This window comes from Lathyrus oleraceus, chromosome 7 (assembly GCF_024323335.1).
Source record: "Lathyrus oleraceus cultivar Zhongwan6 chromosome 7, CAAS_Psat_ZW6_1.0, whole genome shotgun sequence".
Classification (NCBI taxonomy): Eukaryota; Viridiplantae; Streptophyta; class Magnoliopsida; order Fabales; family Fabaceae; genus Lathyrus; species Lathyrus oleraceus.
Window position 1 is genome coordinate 265,050,190 of NC_066585.1, and position 15,502 is coordinate 265,065,691.

At 34.6% G+C, this 15,502-nt stretch overlaps 1 protein-coding gene across 1 annotated transcript; it reads left to right on the forward strand.

The window, feature by feature from the left end:
* The first annotated feature begins 1,687 nt into the window (after positions 1-1,687).
* Positions 1,688-6,194, forward strand: LOC127102456 (beta-galactosidase 13). Its single transcript, XM_051039824.1, has 18 exons — positions 1,688-1,902; positions 1,995-2,090; positions 2,184-2,296; positions 2,394-2,460; positions 2,537-2,629; positions 2,712-2,855; positions 2,933-3,027; positions 3,189-3,294; positions 3,369-3,572; positions 3,709-3,876; positions 3,963-4,141; positions 4,257-4,366; positions 4,451-4,560; positions 4,676-4,783; positions 4,939-5,043; positions 5,128-5,273; positions 5,382-5,727; positions 5,824-6,194. The coding sequence occupies exons 1-18, from the start codon at positions 1,726-1,728 to the stop codon at positions 6,001-6,003; spliced, it is 2,547 nt and encodes an 848-aa protein (XP_050895781.1). The 5' UTR covers positions 1,688-1,725; the 3' UTR covers positions 6,004-6,194.
* Positions 6,195-15,502: the final 9,308 nt, after the last annotated feature.

The window sequence follows — 15,502 nt, forward strand, 5'->3', positions numbered from 1 at the left end:
GTCGAAGGTAGCTTCTTGGTTCGACAATCCGACATGATCATTAGCATGTCGTCGATGTCTGTTCACATATTGTAGTCGAAGTATGCTAGGATTGTTAGCATGTCATATTGGCCATGTTTGTCATGCTCAATTGTTTAAGTTAGTTTGTTCTCTAAGTTAGCTTGTGTAATGTGTCTGTGTGTAAAAGCTCATTAATTTAGTGTGTTAGTTTTCTTATAAATAACATATTAGTCTCTGATCATTGTATAACGCAAATTCTAATTAAGGTGAGAGAGGTTATTTGCTACTCTATAACACTTATAATCTTGTTCCCAAGAAAAAGTAAATAATAGCAGTTTATAACCAATTTTATTGTGGTCTCCTTACTTCTCTCTTTCCTATCCTTGTGGATTTCTTGCCGATTAAGGAACCGATTATACTTTATTATTCCGGCGTCGTTTTCCACAACACTATTTATTAGAGAAAGTTAATTTTTTTGATTCATTGAATAATTAATGTATCCGGTACTTAATACAGTCCAGATACATTGATTATTCAATAAATCTAAAAAAATAAATTTTCTTTTATAAATAGAATCGAAGGTAGTATTATTTTTCATCTCAAGATTGGCTAGCTGAAAATGCAATCGATTCACTCCAAGCTACCTATTTTGCAGGTTTTGACTTATGTTCAGCAAGAGAAAACTCCAATTTTGAGCAAGCAACTCTCAATGAAAAAATGCAAGATTACAAATGACAGATTGATTGAGAAAGTAGGTTGGCTTCTAATGGTCTATTATCGTGTTTTATCATACAATATTAGTATTTATACGAGGTTTCATGCAGTAAATTGTATTTATTTTTGTTATATTTTATAATCATAAAACATGTTTGTGTGTGTACTGTACATATTGTTGAACTGAAAGAAAAGAATACAAGTCATTTTATTTACTTGATAGTTCTAATTTTAATCTTCTATAAAATAATTTTGATTAATATTTATCTATTATTGTATTTCAGGTACAATTTAAATTAATTTAGATACTGAGACATGAAAATAAATATAAAAGAACATTCAAAATTGTGGATACATTAATAAACGTTGGATTTTATTATTGTGTAAAAATTAAAAAAAAAGTAGAAACATAGTAAGTATATGATTTCTTTTGTAATAAGTTTTTATTAATATAATATAAAATAAAACTTTATACGTTTCTATTTGAATAAATAGCAAAAAAAATGTCTTCTTGGTTTATTTTATTTTCAATTTAATACATTTCACTATTTATTATTTTATTTTATTTTCAATTTCTAAAAATTTTCTTTTTACAAAATGACTCATATTCAATTAACTTAAATTTTTAAATACATATTCAATTAAATCATGTTACTTTGTTATATTAGTATCTACATGGTAAAATATGATTGAATAAATGTCTTTTTCCTTACAAATTATAACAGACAGAGATTAAGAAAGAAACATACGATGATCCTGAAATTATTGTCTAAGTCAACAGAGAAAGCCACGTAGAATGAAAGAAGGAGAAAGCAAAAACATAGCTATTAACAAGGCTTAAGACAGAGCAATTCACTAACCACAAACTAATCACAACCAATCATTTTCTAACTGAAATTCAAAACAACTAACCGAGTTTTCCTCTAAAGCCTTTTTATCAACTCTTAAACTGAAATTTAAACATCATTTTTCCTCTCTAACTTTTCTGTCTTTCTTACACAATCAATTAACATGTCTTCACCTCTCAAACTTCTTTGTATTTCCTTCCTTTCCATCATCACTATTGTTTCTGCTGGCATCCCTGTAGGCCCGAAAGCAGTCACTTACGACGGCCGCTCGCTCATGATCAATGGAAAAAGAGAGCTTTTTTTCTCCGGTTCCATTCATTATCCACGAAGTGTCCCAGAAGTACGTTACTTCTTCGCCAAGTAACAATATATTTGTCTCTTTATCTATCTGTCTATCTATCCATCCAATACTTCAATGCATATCTGTTTCAGGAGTGGCCAATGATTCTTGATAGGGCAAAACATGGAGGGTTAAACTTAATCCAAACATACGTCTTTTGGAATGCTCATGAGTTTGAGAAAGGCGATGTACATAAACTATTTCTCGAACATAAATTATTTCTCGAACCGGATCTCTTTTTAATATACATTCATATTAATTAATGTCCTATATATATGCAGCTGAACTTTGAAGGCAGGTATGATTTGGTAAAATTCCTTAAACTTGTACAAGAGAAAGGAATGTATGCTACCCTTAGAGTCGGCCCTTTCATCCAAGCCGAATGGAATCACGGGTATATATATATATATATGTGGATTCTGCAATGTTATTTACAGATTATATAGTATGAATGATAATGATTTGATTGATATATAATGTTAATGTGACAGAGGACTTCCATATTGGCTACGAGAGGTCCCCGACATCATATTCCGTTCGAACAATGAACCTTTTAAGGTAACCAACCATGATAATGTAACAGACGATTTAAGATTAATGAAATGTGAAATTAATAATACTTTGTAATTTGCAGGCACACATGAAACAATATGTATCAACCGTTATAGAAAAAATGAAACAAGAAAAACTCTTTGCTCCTCAAGGAGGCCCTATCATTTTGGCACAGGTTCTGATTTTTTACGACGCATGATCATTCTATGTTATACATATATATGAAGTTCTAACTTTTTTTTATGTATGTGCTGCAGATTGAGAATGAGTACAATCATATCCAACTTGCTTATGAAACTGATGGAGATAGTTATGTTCAATGGGCTGCAAAATTGGCAGTTTCACTATATAACGAAGTTCCATGGATCATGTGCAAGCAAAAGGATGCTCCTGATCCAGTTGTAAGCTCCATGTATAATCAATTTGGTATCATTTTTCCATTCAGAAAGATATAGCTTATACGTTCTCCATTTCGCAGATTAATGCTTGCAATGGAAGGCACTGCGGTGATACCTTCACAGGTCCAAACAAACCATACAAACCATCCATTTGGACTGAAAACTGGACTGCTCAGTAAGTCAATTATCTTTATTCTTCGAGAATCGGATATGTCATAAGTTATTTTCTTAAGTTTTCTCAGACGGTCTCATAAGTACTTATGCCAGTTGATAAGTTCAAATAAGTCAGTCCAAACAGATCCTCGGTATATAATTTTTTATCATTTGCAACTACAGGTATAGAGTATTTGGAGATCCACCGTCTCAAAGATCTGCGGAAGACATTGCCTTCTCAGTTGCTCGCTTCTTCTCTAAGAATGGATCTTTAGTCAACTACTATATGGTAATTAGCAAGATCATAGATTCATAGCCATAAGAATAGTGTTTCTGACTCAACTCGTTTTCGAACTCTTGTAGTATCATGGTGGAACAAATTTTGGTAGAACAACCTCAGCCTTTACAACAACATGTTATTACGACGAAGCTCCTCTTGATTCCTATGGTCTGCAAAGAGAACCAAAGTGGAGTCACCTAAGGGATGTTCACAAGGCTGTGAACCTATGTAAGAAGGCTCTACTCAATGGTGAACATACCACACAAAAACTTAGCCAGTATCACGAGGTAAGTGTCAAATATAGCATATCGGAGAACAATGTTATCGATTAGTTCAAATTCTGCTATGATGTAGTGCTATTGATAGCGCTGCTATTAGACGGAAGAAATGTATGTCACTGACATTTTAAGCGAAACTATGCAGATTATAGTCTATGAAAAGAAAGAAAGTAACTTATGTGCTGCTTTTATCACTAACAACCACACTCAAAATCCGAAAGTAATAGAATTCAGAGGTTCGAGCTACTATCTACCTCCGCGTTCCATCAGCATTCTTCCTGATTGTAAAACTATGGTCTTCAACACTCAAAATGTAAAATGGCTATCCTTTAAGTTACTTTCTTGTCTTTGAGTAATCTTCGGCCTCGGTCATTGTAGCTGACTACTTTTAATAATCAGATTGCTTCGCAACACAACTCAAGAAACTTCGAGAAATCAAAGGTTGCAAACAATCACAAGTGGGAAGTGTATACTGAGCCTATTCCAACCAGCAAGGAATTGCCACCAAAGCAAAAAATTCCTGCTGAGCTTTACAGCTTGCTTAAGGACACCACTGATTATGGATGGTACATCACTAGGTGAGTGAGTTCATATCTATTCCACATTCCTAAGCATTGAGTATTTTGAGGGCAATCGCAATCGCAAATGCTTCTTCTAAGCATGCAAACGATATCTGAAATTTATTTACTGCAGTGTGGAGTTGGGTCCAGAAGACTTACCAAAGAAGAATGAGATATCACCGGTTATTCGTATTTTGAGTCTTGGCCATTCATTACTTGCTTTTGTAAATGGACAATATGTTGGTAAGCACGCAAAACAGAAATTTGAATTCTAAAAGGAAATGGCTCAATCCAATGTAAATATGATAACTTTTTTATGGTTTTAAGGATCTAATCATGGTAGCCATGAAGAGAAAGGCTTTGAATTCCAGAAACCTGTAAGCTTCAAAGTTGGAGTCAACCACATAGCTATATTGGCTTCTTTAGTAGGACTACCTGTAAGAGAGGCGTAACTTTTTTTCATTCTTTTTGTTCAAATTTTCTCTACTTTCGCTTAGTTCTTTATGTTTCAAAGGAGAACCATAAAAAATTTGTATCCCTTTAAATACACAGGATAGTGGAGCATACATGGAGCACAGGTATGCGGGACCTAAGACTGTAACCATCCTTGGTTTGAACTCTGGAACAATTACTCTCACTGCTAATGGTTGGGGTCACCAGGTACTTTAATCTCTCGTTAAAATGTAATCACGTATGTCTGTGTCGTGTCAGACCCTCAGACACGAGACATATCATGAATCAGAAGTGTCGGTGCTATATGTGATCCAGAAAAAGAATAGGTAGGATTGTATAATTGAGTTGATGCGAATTTGCAGGTTGGTCTCCAAGGCGAGAAATATGAAATTTTCACCGAGGTGGGATCAAAGAAAGTAGAGTGGAAAGATGCCAAGGGACATAATGCACCTCTCTCTTGGTACAAGGTATTGGCTATTTAGATTAAAATATGTCTTTAGTCCTATAAAATATTCATTGAATTCTTTCATGATTCCATATTCATTTTGCAGACAAATTTTGCAACTCCAGAGGGAACATGCCCGGTTGCTATCAAAATGACTGGTATGGGGAAAGGAATGATTTGGATCAATGGCGAAAGCATCGGTCGTCACTGGATGAGCTATCTCTCTCCGCTCGGAAAGCCTACTCAATCAGAGTAAGCAAATCTTGTAATCGTATCAGAGTCTATCCATGATCTGCGATGTTGAATCAGTTGGCAAGTGTTTTTTCTATCCATTTTGAGATTGTTACTTATTTGCATCAGGTACCACATTCCAAGATCATTCCTTAAACCAAAAGACAACATGCTTGTTATATTGGAGGAAGAGATAGCGCATCCAGAAAACGTTGAGATAGTAAGGGTCAACAGAGATACAATATGCAGTTACATCACAGAGAATCACCCTCCCAATATCAAGTCATGGTCAAGTAAGAACCAAAAACTCACACCTGTTGCGGCGAATCTGACTCCAGCAGCTGTGATCAAGTGTCCAAACCAAAAAGCCATTAAGGCTATCGAGTTCGCAAGCTTTGGCGACCCTTTAGGTTTCTGTGGAGAGTTTATCATGGGAAAATGTCATGCACCTTCCTCCAAGAAGATTGTTGAGCAAGTAAACCTCTCATTTCTTACGAAAAGATAAAAAGTTGTATCAAGTGTTTATAGTATAAGCTGAGTAACATGTTTTGTGTGGCTTGATTTTATGCAGTATTGCTTAGGAAAAGGATCTTGCTCGGTTCCGATGGACAAAGCACTCTTCAACAGTGGTAAGGATGATTGCCCGAATGCGATAAAGACACTAGCAGTCCAAGCCAAGTGTGGTCCCTCCAATGATGAGAAGGATCTGGAGAATGAGAAGGATGAGGTTGATGAGATAGATTCGAGTTAGTGATTTGGTTGGTGAAGTTGATTGCGTCCATGAGCTCAAATTTTAGTTAGCTTTTCTCTTTGTTATAGCAAACAATACCTCAGAGGTTGCCAAGATTCATGTTTGTAATTGACAAACATTTTGTCAGTTCCATGTAGTATTATTTACATCTAAAACTCAAATAAAAATCACAAGAATTCAATTTTGTTTAATGTTCTCTACCTTGTAGTCACTTTAGATTCCTAATAACTCAAATGGTGAAAATTACATCTCTAAAAACTTGCAACATGGTGTTTCTTTTCATAGTTCAGATTGTCATAGGAGGTTAAATATTCTAAATTTAGTTCTTATTGAAACTTGAATGATGGATAGTAAATATCTTGGTTTGATAAAAACAAAATTAAACAATGGGTGTTCATGGATTATGGTAATTAAGAGTTTGATTATAAATTATAGATTAAACAAGAAAATTATCACAAAATCCGTGATGCATTATTTCTTAAGCACCAAACCAATGAAAATTTTGACAAAGTTAAGAAACATTAATATATTAATATAATGCTTGAAGTTACATCAATGTTCTATCTAAACTTTCTATTAGAATTTTTATTTTATGTGGGAGCTATTCCGGGAGATGAAAAATTGTGACATGGATTATGTACGGTAAATTGTAATTCAAGTTCAGTTTCATTTGTTTTAAATTTGGTTTGTATTTGAATTATATTTAGTTTGGACTTTTGTATATAAGCTAAAGTTTGGTCTGTTTAGATTGAATTCATTGTATCCGTTTTTTATTTAAGGGTTGTCTTACCTTCAAATTTGCCCTACCCCATATCATTTTCTTAAGCCTTAAACCCTAAACATACATATCATACATACCATCTCATGTGCATTCAAACTCAATGATCCACAAGGCCAAGGCATGAGATTCATCTGTAAAGTCCCAAGATCCTCTGATCATGTTGAGATGTGCCCAAGCTACCTTAATCCTAGTTTCATCCCCAAGCATCCCACGAAACTTGGAGGATCACTCAAGACATCTCACTCACTCCCCAAGTCCAATTTGGGTAGTGAGTCCCCTTTGAAGAAGCTTCAAGATTCATCTAGTCACCCAAGGACTAAACCCTAGTTTTTGACCCTCCATTTGACTTGTACAAGTCATGATTCACCATGGATCTTGGCCATGTCATTGAGGACCCCTCAAATCCAAATTTTGTCCATGCTCCGTGCCCTTTAAACATCTTAATTTAACCTCCACATCTCAAACCCTAATTCATCTGGCTTTGAAATTTGATGGAACTTGTGCCTCAAAAAACCCTAATTTGGGGATCCTTCACCCATTGACCTTGATCATTTTTTACCATCCAATCATCCTACCATTCATTCATCATTTTATGTTCATCCACCGTTTAAACATTCATTCAATCCAGGTTGCAAGTAGTCGGTTTGTTCATGATTTTTCAACTTTCCATGACTTGATCCACCCACCAATTTGACCTAAAATCATTCCACAAAGGTCCAGACTTCATTTCCCATCACGATATGATCATATGAACTCAAAACATCCATCATTGTGCCTTGGAAATCAAGAAATCACAAAATCACCAAATTAGATCATGTTGGTTGGTTGTATTTTGGCAAGAATGGCCTATGGGAAGTTCTAAAGACCATAAATTTCTCATTTTTCAATCCTTTTGAATTCCACTTCGAGTCAAATGTCCTAAATAACTTCCTCTTCAACTTTGTTTCAAGGTCCAAGACTTAATTTATTGAGGAAGGGATTCAATTTTGCTATTGGCCAAGCTGGTCCAACATGTTCACCATGCCCTAAAATCATGCCATGACCATTATTGTCATAGGAGGTTAAATATTCTAAATTTAGTTCATATTGAAACTTGAATTATGGATAGTAAATATATTGGTTTGATAAAAACAAAATTAAACAACGGGTGTTCATGGATTACGGTAATTAAGCGTTTGGTTATAAATTATGGTATCAGATTAAACAAAACAAAAAATTATCAAAATCTGTGATGTATTATTTCTTAAGCATCAAACCAATGAATATTTTGACAAAGTTAAGAAACATTAATGTAATGCTTGAAGTTACATCGATGTTCTATCTAAACCTTCTATTAGAATTTTTGTTTTATGTGGGAGCTATACAGGGAGATGAAAAATTGTGACGGGAGACTATGTATTATTAATTGTAATTTAAATTCAGTTTTATTTGTTTTAAATTTGAATTGTATTTAATTTGGGTTTGTGTATATAAGTTAAAGTTTGATCTTTTTAGATAGAATTCATCGTAAGTGTTTTTCATTTGAAAGTAAAAGTTAGTTGCAAATTTTCTCTCTCTTCCATCTTTTTTATCTTCAACCTTTATGCTCCAACAATTGATATCTAGAGCTCCGACTCTGATTTAGGAACGGGAAACATGAATGTACGTGAAGTGTGTGTGATTTATTTTGTTCATTCAATTCATATTGAATTGAAGATCGGAATCAAAACAGAATCACATTTCTTGATTTTGCAGGACTGGAAAACACCAGTGCTTGTGAAATCTTAGTGAATTTGCACAAGAACAAAGATGAACGGCGAACACGGAAGCTTGAACACAAAGCTTCCAGTATTTGAAGCAAAGAATTGGAATTGGTGGATGATTTAGATGCATGTGTTGTTTGGCGCTAAAGATGTTCTTCATTTCGTCAATGATAGTTACACGGCGGTTGCAGCAGATGCTACGGAAGCATAGAAAATGCGCAAAGAGAAACGAGGAAGAAGAATCAGAAGGCGTTGTTCTATATCCATCAGTGTGTGTATACGAATATGTTTGAAAAGATCATTGATTCAACGACGATGAAAGTTGTGTAGGACACACTGGTATGGTGCTACGACGGTGATGCATCAGTGAATAAGGTGATGCTCTATTCTCTACGTAAGCAGTATGAGAATCTCAACATGAAGAACAATGATAAGGTACCTCATTACATCTATAGAGTCATTTTGATCACAAATGAAATGAAATCTTGTGGAGAAACTCTCTATGAACAAGTAATCATTAAAAAGGTACTGAAATCACATACTCAATTGAACACTCTAAGGACATCAACACCATGAAAATTAAAGAGTTGCAAATTAGTCTAGAGGCACAATGTAAGACCCCAATTTTTACCATAAGATCCCTCATGCCATCTCATCATATGCATTGGCTTAGGGATCACACATTGGCATCCTCCTTACCCCTCATTCATTGGGTTTGCATTGGGAGAGATCATCAAGAACATTTTGATTGTATCATACTTTGTTTTTCATTATTTACTAACCAAAATACCAAAAAATATGTCAATGTATAGTTTGTTGCTTTTGTAGGTTGTGTGTGTGACCACTCATGCTCCATCAAGCTTATATCTAGGGTTTGAGACCCTCAAGGCAAGGAGATTAACCAAGAGATGGTTCACAATGACTCTAAACATTATATATGGATCCCCATGGTCTTCACATATCATTTTCTTCAAGAATTCATCAAGAGTTTGAAGCTTGTTTGCCTTGAAAGTCCTAATTCATCTAGGTATCTTGTGTGACTTCCTCAGCAAGTTTATTTATCATTTGATCAAATATATCAAGGGATACTTCACATTACATCATCTTATGTATATATGATCTTCCATGAGTCCCAAATATCAATATAATGTCAAGTTTGCAAGTTGGTTCATGGTGGTTGACCAGAGAAAGCCAACTGGTCAAAATATGGGTTCCCTAGACCCTATCTCCTACAAATGTTGTCATACAAAAATGTTTCCAAGAGAAATGTTACTCCTTATGATATTCCAAACAACTTTCATGTTGAAGTCAATAGCTATTTTTTCTTGTAAAGTCATTTTTTATGGTGAAATATTATAGGTCATTTTGTCTGAACCCTAGTTAGGAGGTCGACTTCCAAGGATCATAACTTGGTCAATTTTTATGAGATGAAAGTCATTCAAGTTCCATGATCAAATTAAAGATGTCCTATCCAACTTTTATGTTTGGAAGAAGATCAAATTAAACTTGCAAATGCATATGCCAAGAGGAAATATTAAAGGTCATTTTGGACCATTACCATTGAACAAGTGATTTTCCTCAACTTCTAAAATGCATAACTCCTTCATGCCAAATTCAAATGAGGTCAAATTTGTGACCATATTTAAGAGGTTTGAAATATCTAAAACTTTTATGAAGAAACGTTTTCCATTTGAAGTCCATAACAAAAGTTATTCAAGGTGGAAGAAGTGAACATTTGACTTGGTACTTAGAAAATTTTCAAATATGTTTGATTTTCCAAACTTCCACCTCAAACTTCATCTTGATACAAGCTTTAAATGGAAAAGTATTCAACATGAAAGTTGTTCCCCTTGATCTCACCTTTCCAAAAAAGTCTAAGATTTTCTCATTTGAATCAAAATTGAGGGGCTTGCACATGGCTCCATTGTGGGATTGGTTTTGGCAAGTTTTGGATTCAAGTGATCATTCCTCTTTGCATGCTTCCATGTAATGACTTCAGCATCAATTTCACACAAATTGGAGATGGATTGCATCATTCCTTAGGCCCAAATCATTTACCATGCATCCATGCAACTTGGTTTCCAATTTTGGCAAAATTTCAAGTGGTGCAAAAATCAATTCCCTTGCCTATTTAAACAAGCTCGTGGCCTCAGAAATCACATCAACACCTTGCCCAACCTTTTCCAAGAGAACTCAGACCCTCACACCATAGAATTTCTTGAGGATTTCATTAAAATCGAGTTTGAATTTCACCTTCTGTTTGAAGTTCAAACTCCAAGAATTCATTGCCCTTTCCATATCAATTGATCACTGCAAGCAAGAGGAGGAAGAATCAAGCAAATTCAGATCAAGATCAAGCTGAATTGAAGCTACTCGAAGGTAAAATTTCAGAAATTTCATCTCTTCGATTCTCTCTCAGATCTTCACTATTCTTTGTGATTTTTGGTTGGCTGAAGTTCTATCAATGTAGGCAACAAGATTGAGTTTCTTTGAGGTCAAATCGAAACAATTCAGTTCATGATCCTCAAAATTCAAATTAATGTATTTTTTTATATACTTGGAATTGGAGAAAATTGACACCAGATTCGAGCTCCTAAGCATTTCTCTTTGAAATAGTGTGCTTGTTTTTCATTTTTCATGAAGTTGAGGTTGGACCAGTCCGGTGGTGATCACCGGAGAAGATGACCAGAGCTAGGGCTCTGGTGGTGCATTGGCAAGTCTCAAGCCATCTGATCTGGTCCAAACGTTTTAATCTTGGCCCTTGGTTGTGATTACCACGTGTGTGGCGCTTTAACTCAGGTCTTTGGTGGATAGCACGCGTGTGGCCGTCAAATCTGCCACCTCAATTAATGAGGGAGATCTGATGGCCCTTGTTTTTTTGTATTTTTTGATTTTTCATATAATTGCTTTATTTTGTTTAATTCATAATAATTTCATTTTTAATCCAAAAAAATATGGGACTTTCACCAAAAATCTTTAAATATTTTTCTCTTTAATTTTCTGAATTAAAATTATTTTTTGGATTAATTTTATATTTTTCATGAATTAAATGTTTTTATGCATATTTTTAATTGTTTAAAAATACTTCTGACTTTTCAAAAATGATGAAATTGTTTGTCTAAGGTCCTTTGACCTTATTTGACCTAAGATAAATCTCTTGGCAATTTATTTGGTGTTTTGAAGAGGTTTTAGGTTTTGACCAAACTAATTTGTATTTTAATGCATTTTTAAATTGATTCTTTATTTGATTAATTGTGTAAAAATTATGTTGAGCCATTTTTATGGTCTTGTGATGTTTGACTATTTGTCTGGGCCTTGGTCAAGGTTGATTTGATTTTTGTTGGATTAAAATCATTGGATTTAGGGGATTGATGAAATGTACATTTCATCTTCCAAAATGAATGAATGATTTTAATTTGATAAAATTCCTCCCATGACCAATTTATGTTTCTCTACCTCCCATCCCTCTTCATTTCCATCCCTATTCTTGCCCATTCCTTTCATTGACCAATGAAATCTCAAATATCCTAAGGCTAATTGGTTCATCAATGACCTTGTGTCAGATGAACCAATACAAGTATGAATGAGATAGGTACATCCCTTTTGATATTTTCTTTTAGTGTGTGGTATGTTTTAGGAGTTTGGTTCATCATACCAAATCTCTAACATGCATTAACACCTAAATTTTTATTGCCCGGCCTTAGATAGTTGTGACTTCTACATAAGTTCAATTACGATTGCTTAACATAGAGCCAAATTTGACCCTAAAGGCATAGCATTCTAGTAAGTGAGATTGTAAGTCTCCCATCTTTCATGGTATTGTGTTAAAACTTGACCTTTTTTCCTTCCTATGGAAGATGTCTTGGTTCAAGGATTCATGCTTGTGAATAGATGGTCGAGTATTCTCCAAAGAATGACTTAATGACTTAAAAAGTAAAAAACATCACTAACATTCAATTTACCGTAACTAACATTTGACTAACTCTTATTAATATTGCTTTACATTCAAGTCATTTACTTTATGCAATTTAATTTTCAGTCATTTATCATTCGTTGCCATTTACATTTCATTTAACTTGTTTATGTTTATGCCATTTTCACTTTGCTCATTTGAGCCATATATTGTGATTGTATATATTTGTTTGTGCATTTTGATTTTGTTTGTGGTCTTAGGACCTTAAAACACTTAATAAACAACAAAAAACCCTAAAAAATGTTTGGTGGACTATTGATCTTGATCTGAACTTTTGGACTTAGAACTAGGTAACATTCCCTGTGCAAAAAGGACTTGGCCAATGCCAACATTCTGAGACCAAGTTATTGTGAACTGGGCCTTTATTTGATGCAAGTCTTGGGATTCGTTTGAACTCATCTTCCACATTGTCTTGATGCAAATTGTTGTTTTGATCTGGTGTCTAAGGCTTTATTCTGAGTTGATCAAGGAGCATTTCAGCTGATACATGAGAAGATAAAGAAAATTGCTAGCTACGGAGTTGTATGCTTGGATATGGCTATTTTTATTTGATGCCTTGATCTTCATGATGTCTGATGTTGCTAATTGCCTGACTGATTATTGCTTGATTCAAAGTCCAAAGGAAAAGTGGGTTTTCTATATGACATTTTTGTTTGTTGGATTACATCTCATTAGTCAAATCTTTTCAACTCTTAACTTTTAATTTTATGCTTAGGATTAGTCTCTTCATCTCCTCCCGCTTCTTAAATTTCAAATCTCTCCCCCTTTTCAAAAAAAATCTTTGCTTGTGATTTCAAACTTAGACCTTATTTCAAGTAGAAACTTTGGTCTTACGCCATTGAATTTTTGAGCTTCTTTTTTCTTAAATCAAACTTGTAAGTAAATCTAAGCATATTGACTTAAAATTTCAAAAGACAAAAAGAACTAATAACCTCATCCAAACTTTTGGGCCTTTTAGGCCTTTCTCATTAACCTTTTGTTAAAAGCAACTCACTCACTTTGAAATTGTTACCACGAACTACGAGGTTTTGATCCCTCATTTTTATGTTGGTACGTAGGCACAAGTCCGAAGGTCTTGTCAAGCACAAAAATATAATCAATGAATTCTTTTCTCATCCTCACACTCTATTTTTCTCAAACATCATTTTATACCAAAAACACATACACACATAAAAAAGGGCTCCCTAGGAGTACCTAGGACACTTTGGGTGCTAACACCTTCCCTCTGTGTAACCAACCCCCTTACCTATAATCTCTGGAATTTTATTAGTTTTTATTTGAAAACTTCTTATCTTTGGGTTTTGTTCGTAATTTTCCCTTTTCCTTTGGAAACAATAAAAGCGCGGTGGAGACTCTGGTTTTATTGATGATAAGTTTATCCATGGCTTGATGGTCATGAATTTACCGCTACACACAAGAGTTACGTTTGATTGAGAGAAACTCTGAAAGAGAGGTAGAGCAGGCTCTGAAAGCGTCTTCTGATAAGAAGAATCAAAAGCAGTCTTAGTCAGAGGCCAAGAAGAGACATGGTAGTGGTTATCAAAATTCAGAAGCCTCCAACTCTGATGAGAAGAAACATCATAAAGGAAAGGAGAATTTTGACAAGAAGGTTCAATGTTATTGTTGTAAGAAGTTTGGCCATTTTGCTGCTAATTGTTGGTCAAACAAGGAAAGAAAATCAGAAGAAGCAAACATAGTCATAGAAGATTCTGATGATGAACTTGTATTATTGATGACTTTTGAATCTGATGGAGGATATTTGGTAGAATTGTGGTATATGGACACTGACTGCCCAAATCACCTAACTGGAAATAAACAATGGCTAATTGATTTTGACTCTCGAAATAGGATAAAGATCAAATGTGTTGATGATAAGTAACTTAATGCTGAAGGAATGAGAAATGTCAAAGTCAGAGTGAAGAATGGAAAAATTGTTCTGATCAAGGATGTTTGGTACGTTACTGACATGAAGAGCAATTTGATGACTGTAGGTCAGCTAATTGAGAAAGGTTTCTTAGTTACTATGAAGGACAATCTCTTGAAGTTGTATGATTCTGATTAGAAGTTGATTATGCAATCTGAATAGAGAGGCAACAGAAAATTCAAAGTGAATGTGGAAATAGATGAAACTAAATGCCTTAGTGCAGAAGGTGTTGAAGGTGACAGTGAGTTGTGGCACAAGAGATTGGGGCATCTGAATTTTAAAATTTGGTACATGGAATTCCTAAGATTGTGAAGTCTAAGAAGTCATGTGAGATATGCATGAAAGGAAAGCAATCTAGATTGCCATTTGCATCAGAAATGGCCCCAAGAGCAAAACATGCTTTGGGAGTAGTGCATATTGATGTATGTGTATCATTTGAAGTACATTCACTTTGAGAAACTAAGTATTTTGTGTCATTTATGGATGAGTTCAGAAGCATGACATGGGTAGCACTCATCGAGTTTAAGCATGAGGTGTTTGTTGAATTCAAGAAGTTCATAGTCAAGGTTGAGAATTAGAGTGGACAGAGTCTGAAGATTCTCAGAACTGATGGTGGAGGTGAGTATAAATCTACAGAGTTCAAGAAGTATTGTGAGGAGAATGGAATTTAGCATGAGGTTACTGTTCCATACACTCCTCAGCACAATGGTCTTGTTGAAAGCATAAACATAATTTTGCTTGATATGACCAGGAGCATGCTGAAAGAGAAGAATTTTCCTCATACATAGTGAGGTGAAGTTGTTACGACTTCAACATATGTTCTCAATAGGTGTCCCACAAAGAAGTTGAACGGAGTAGTTCATATTCAGAAGTGAACTGGAAGCAGGAAAAGTGTGAGTCGTTTGAAGGTGTTTGGTTTTTTTTATTATAAACATGTCTCATATGCTAAGAGAAAGAAGTTGGATGGAATAAGCATAGGCATGTTGCTTGTAGGGTGTAATAGTACATCTTCTTATAAGCTTTATTTTCATGTCACCAACAAAGTTGAATTCAGCATAGATGTCATTGTGAAAGAATCA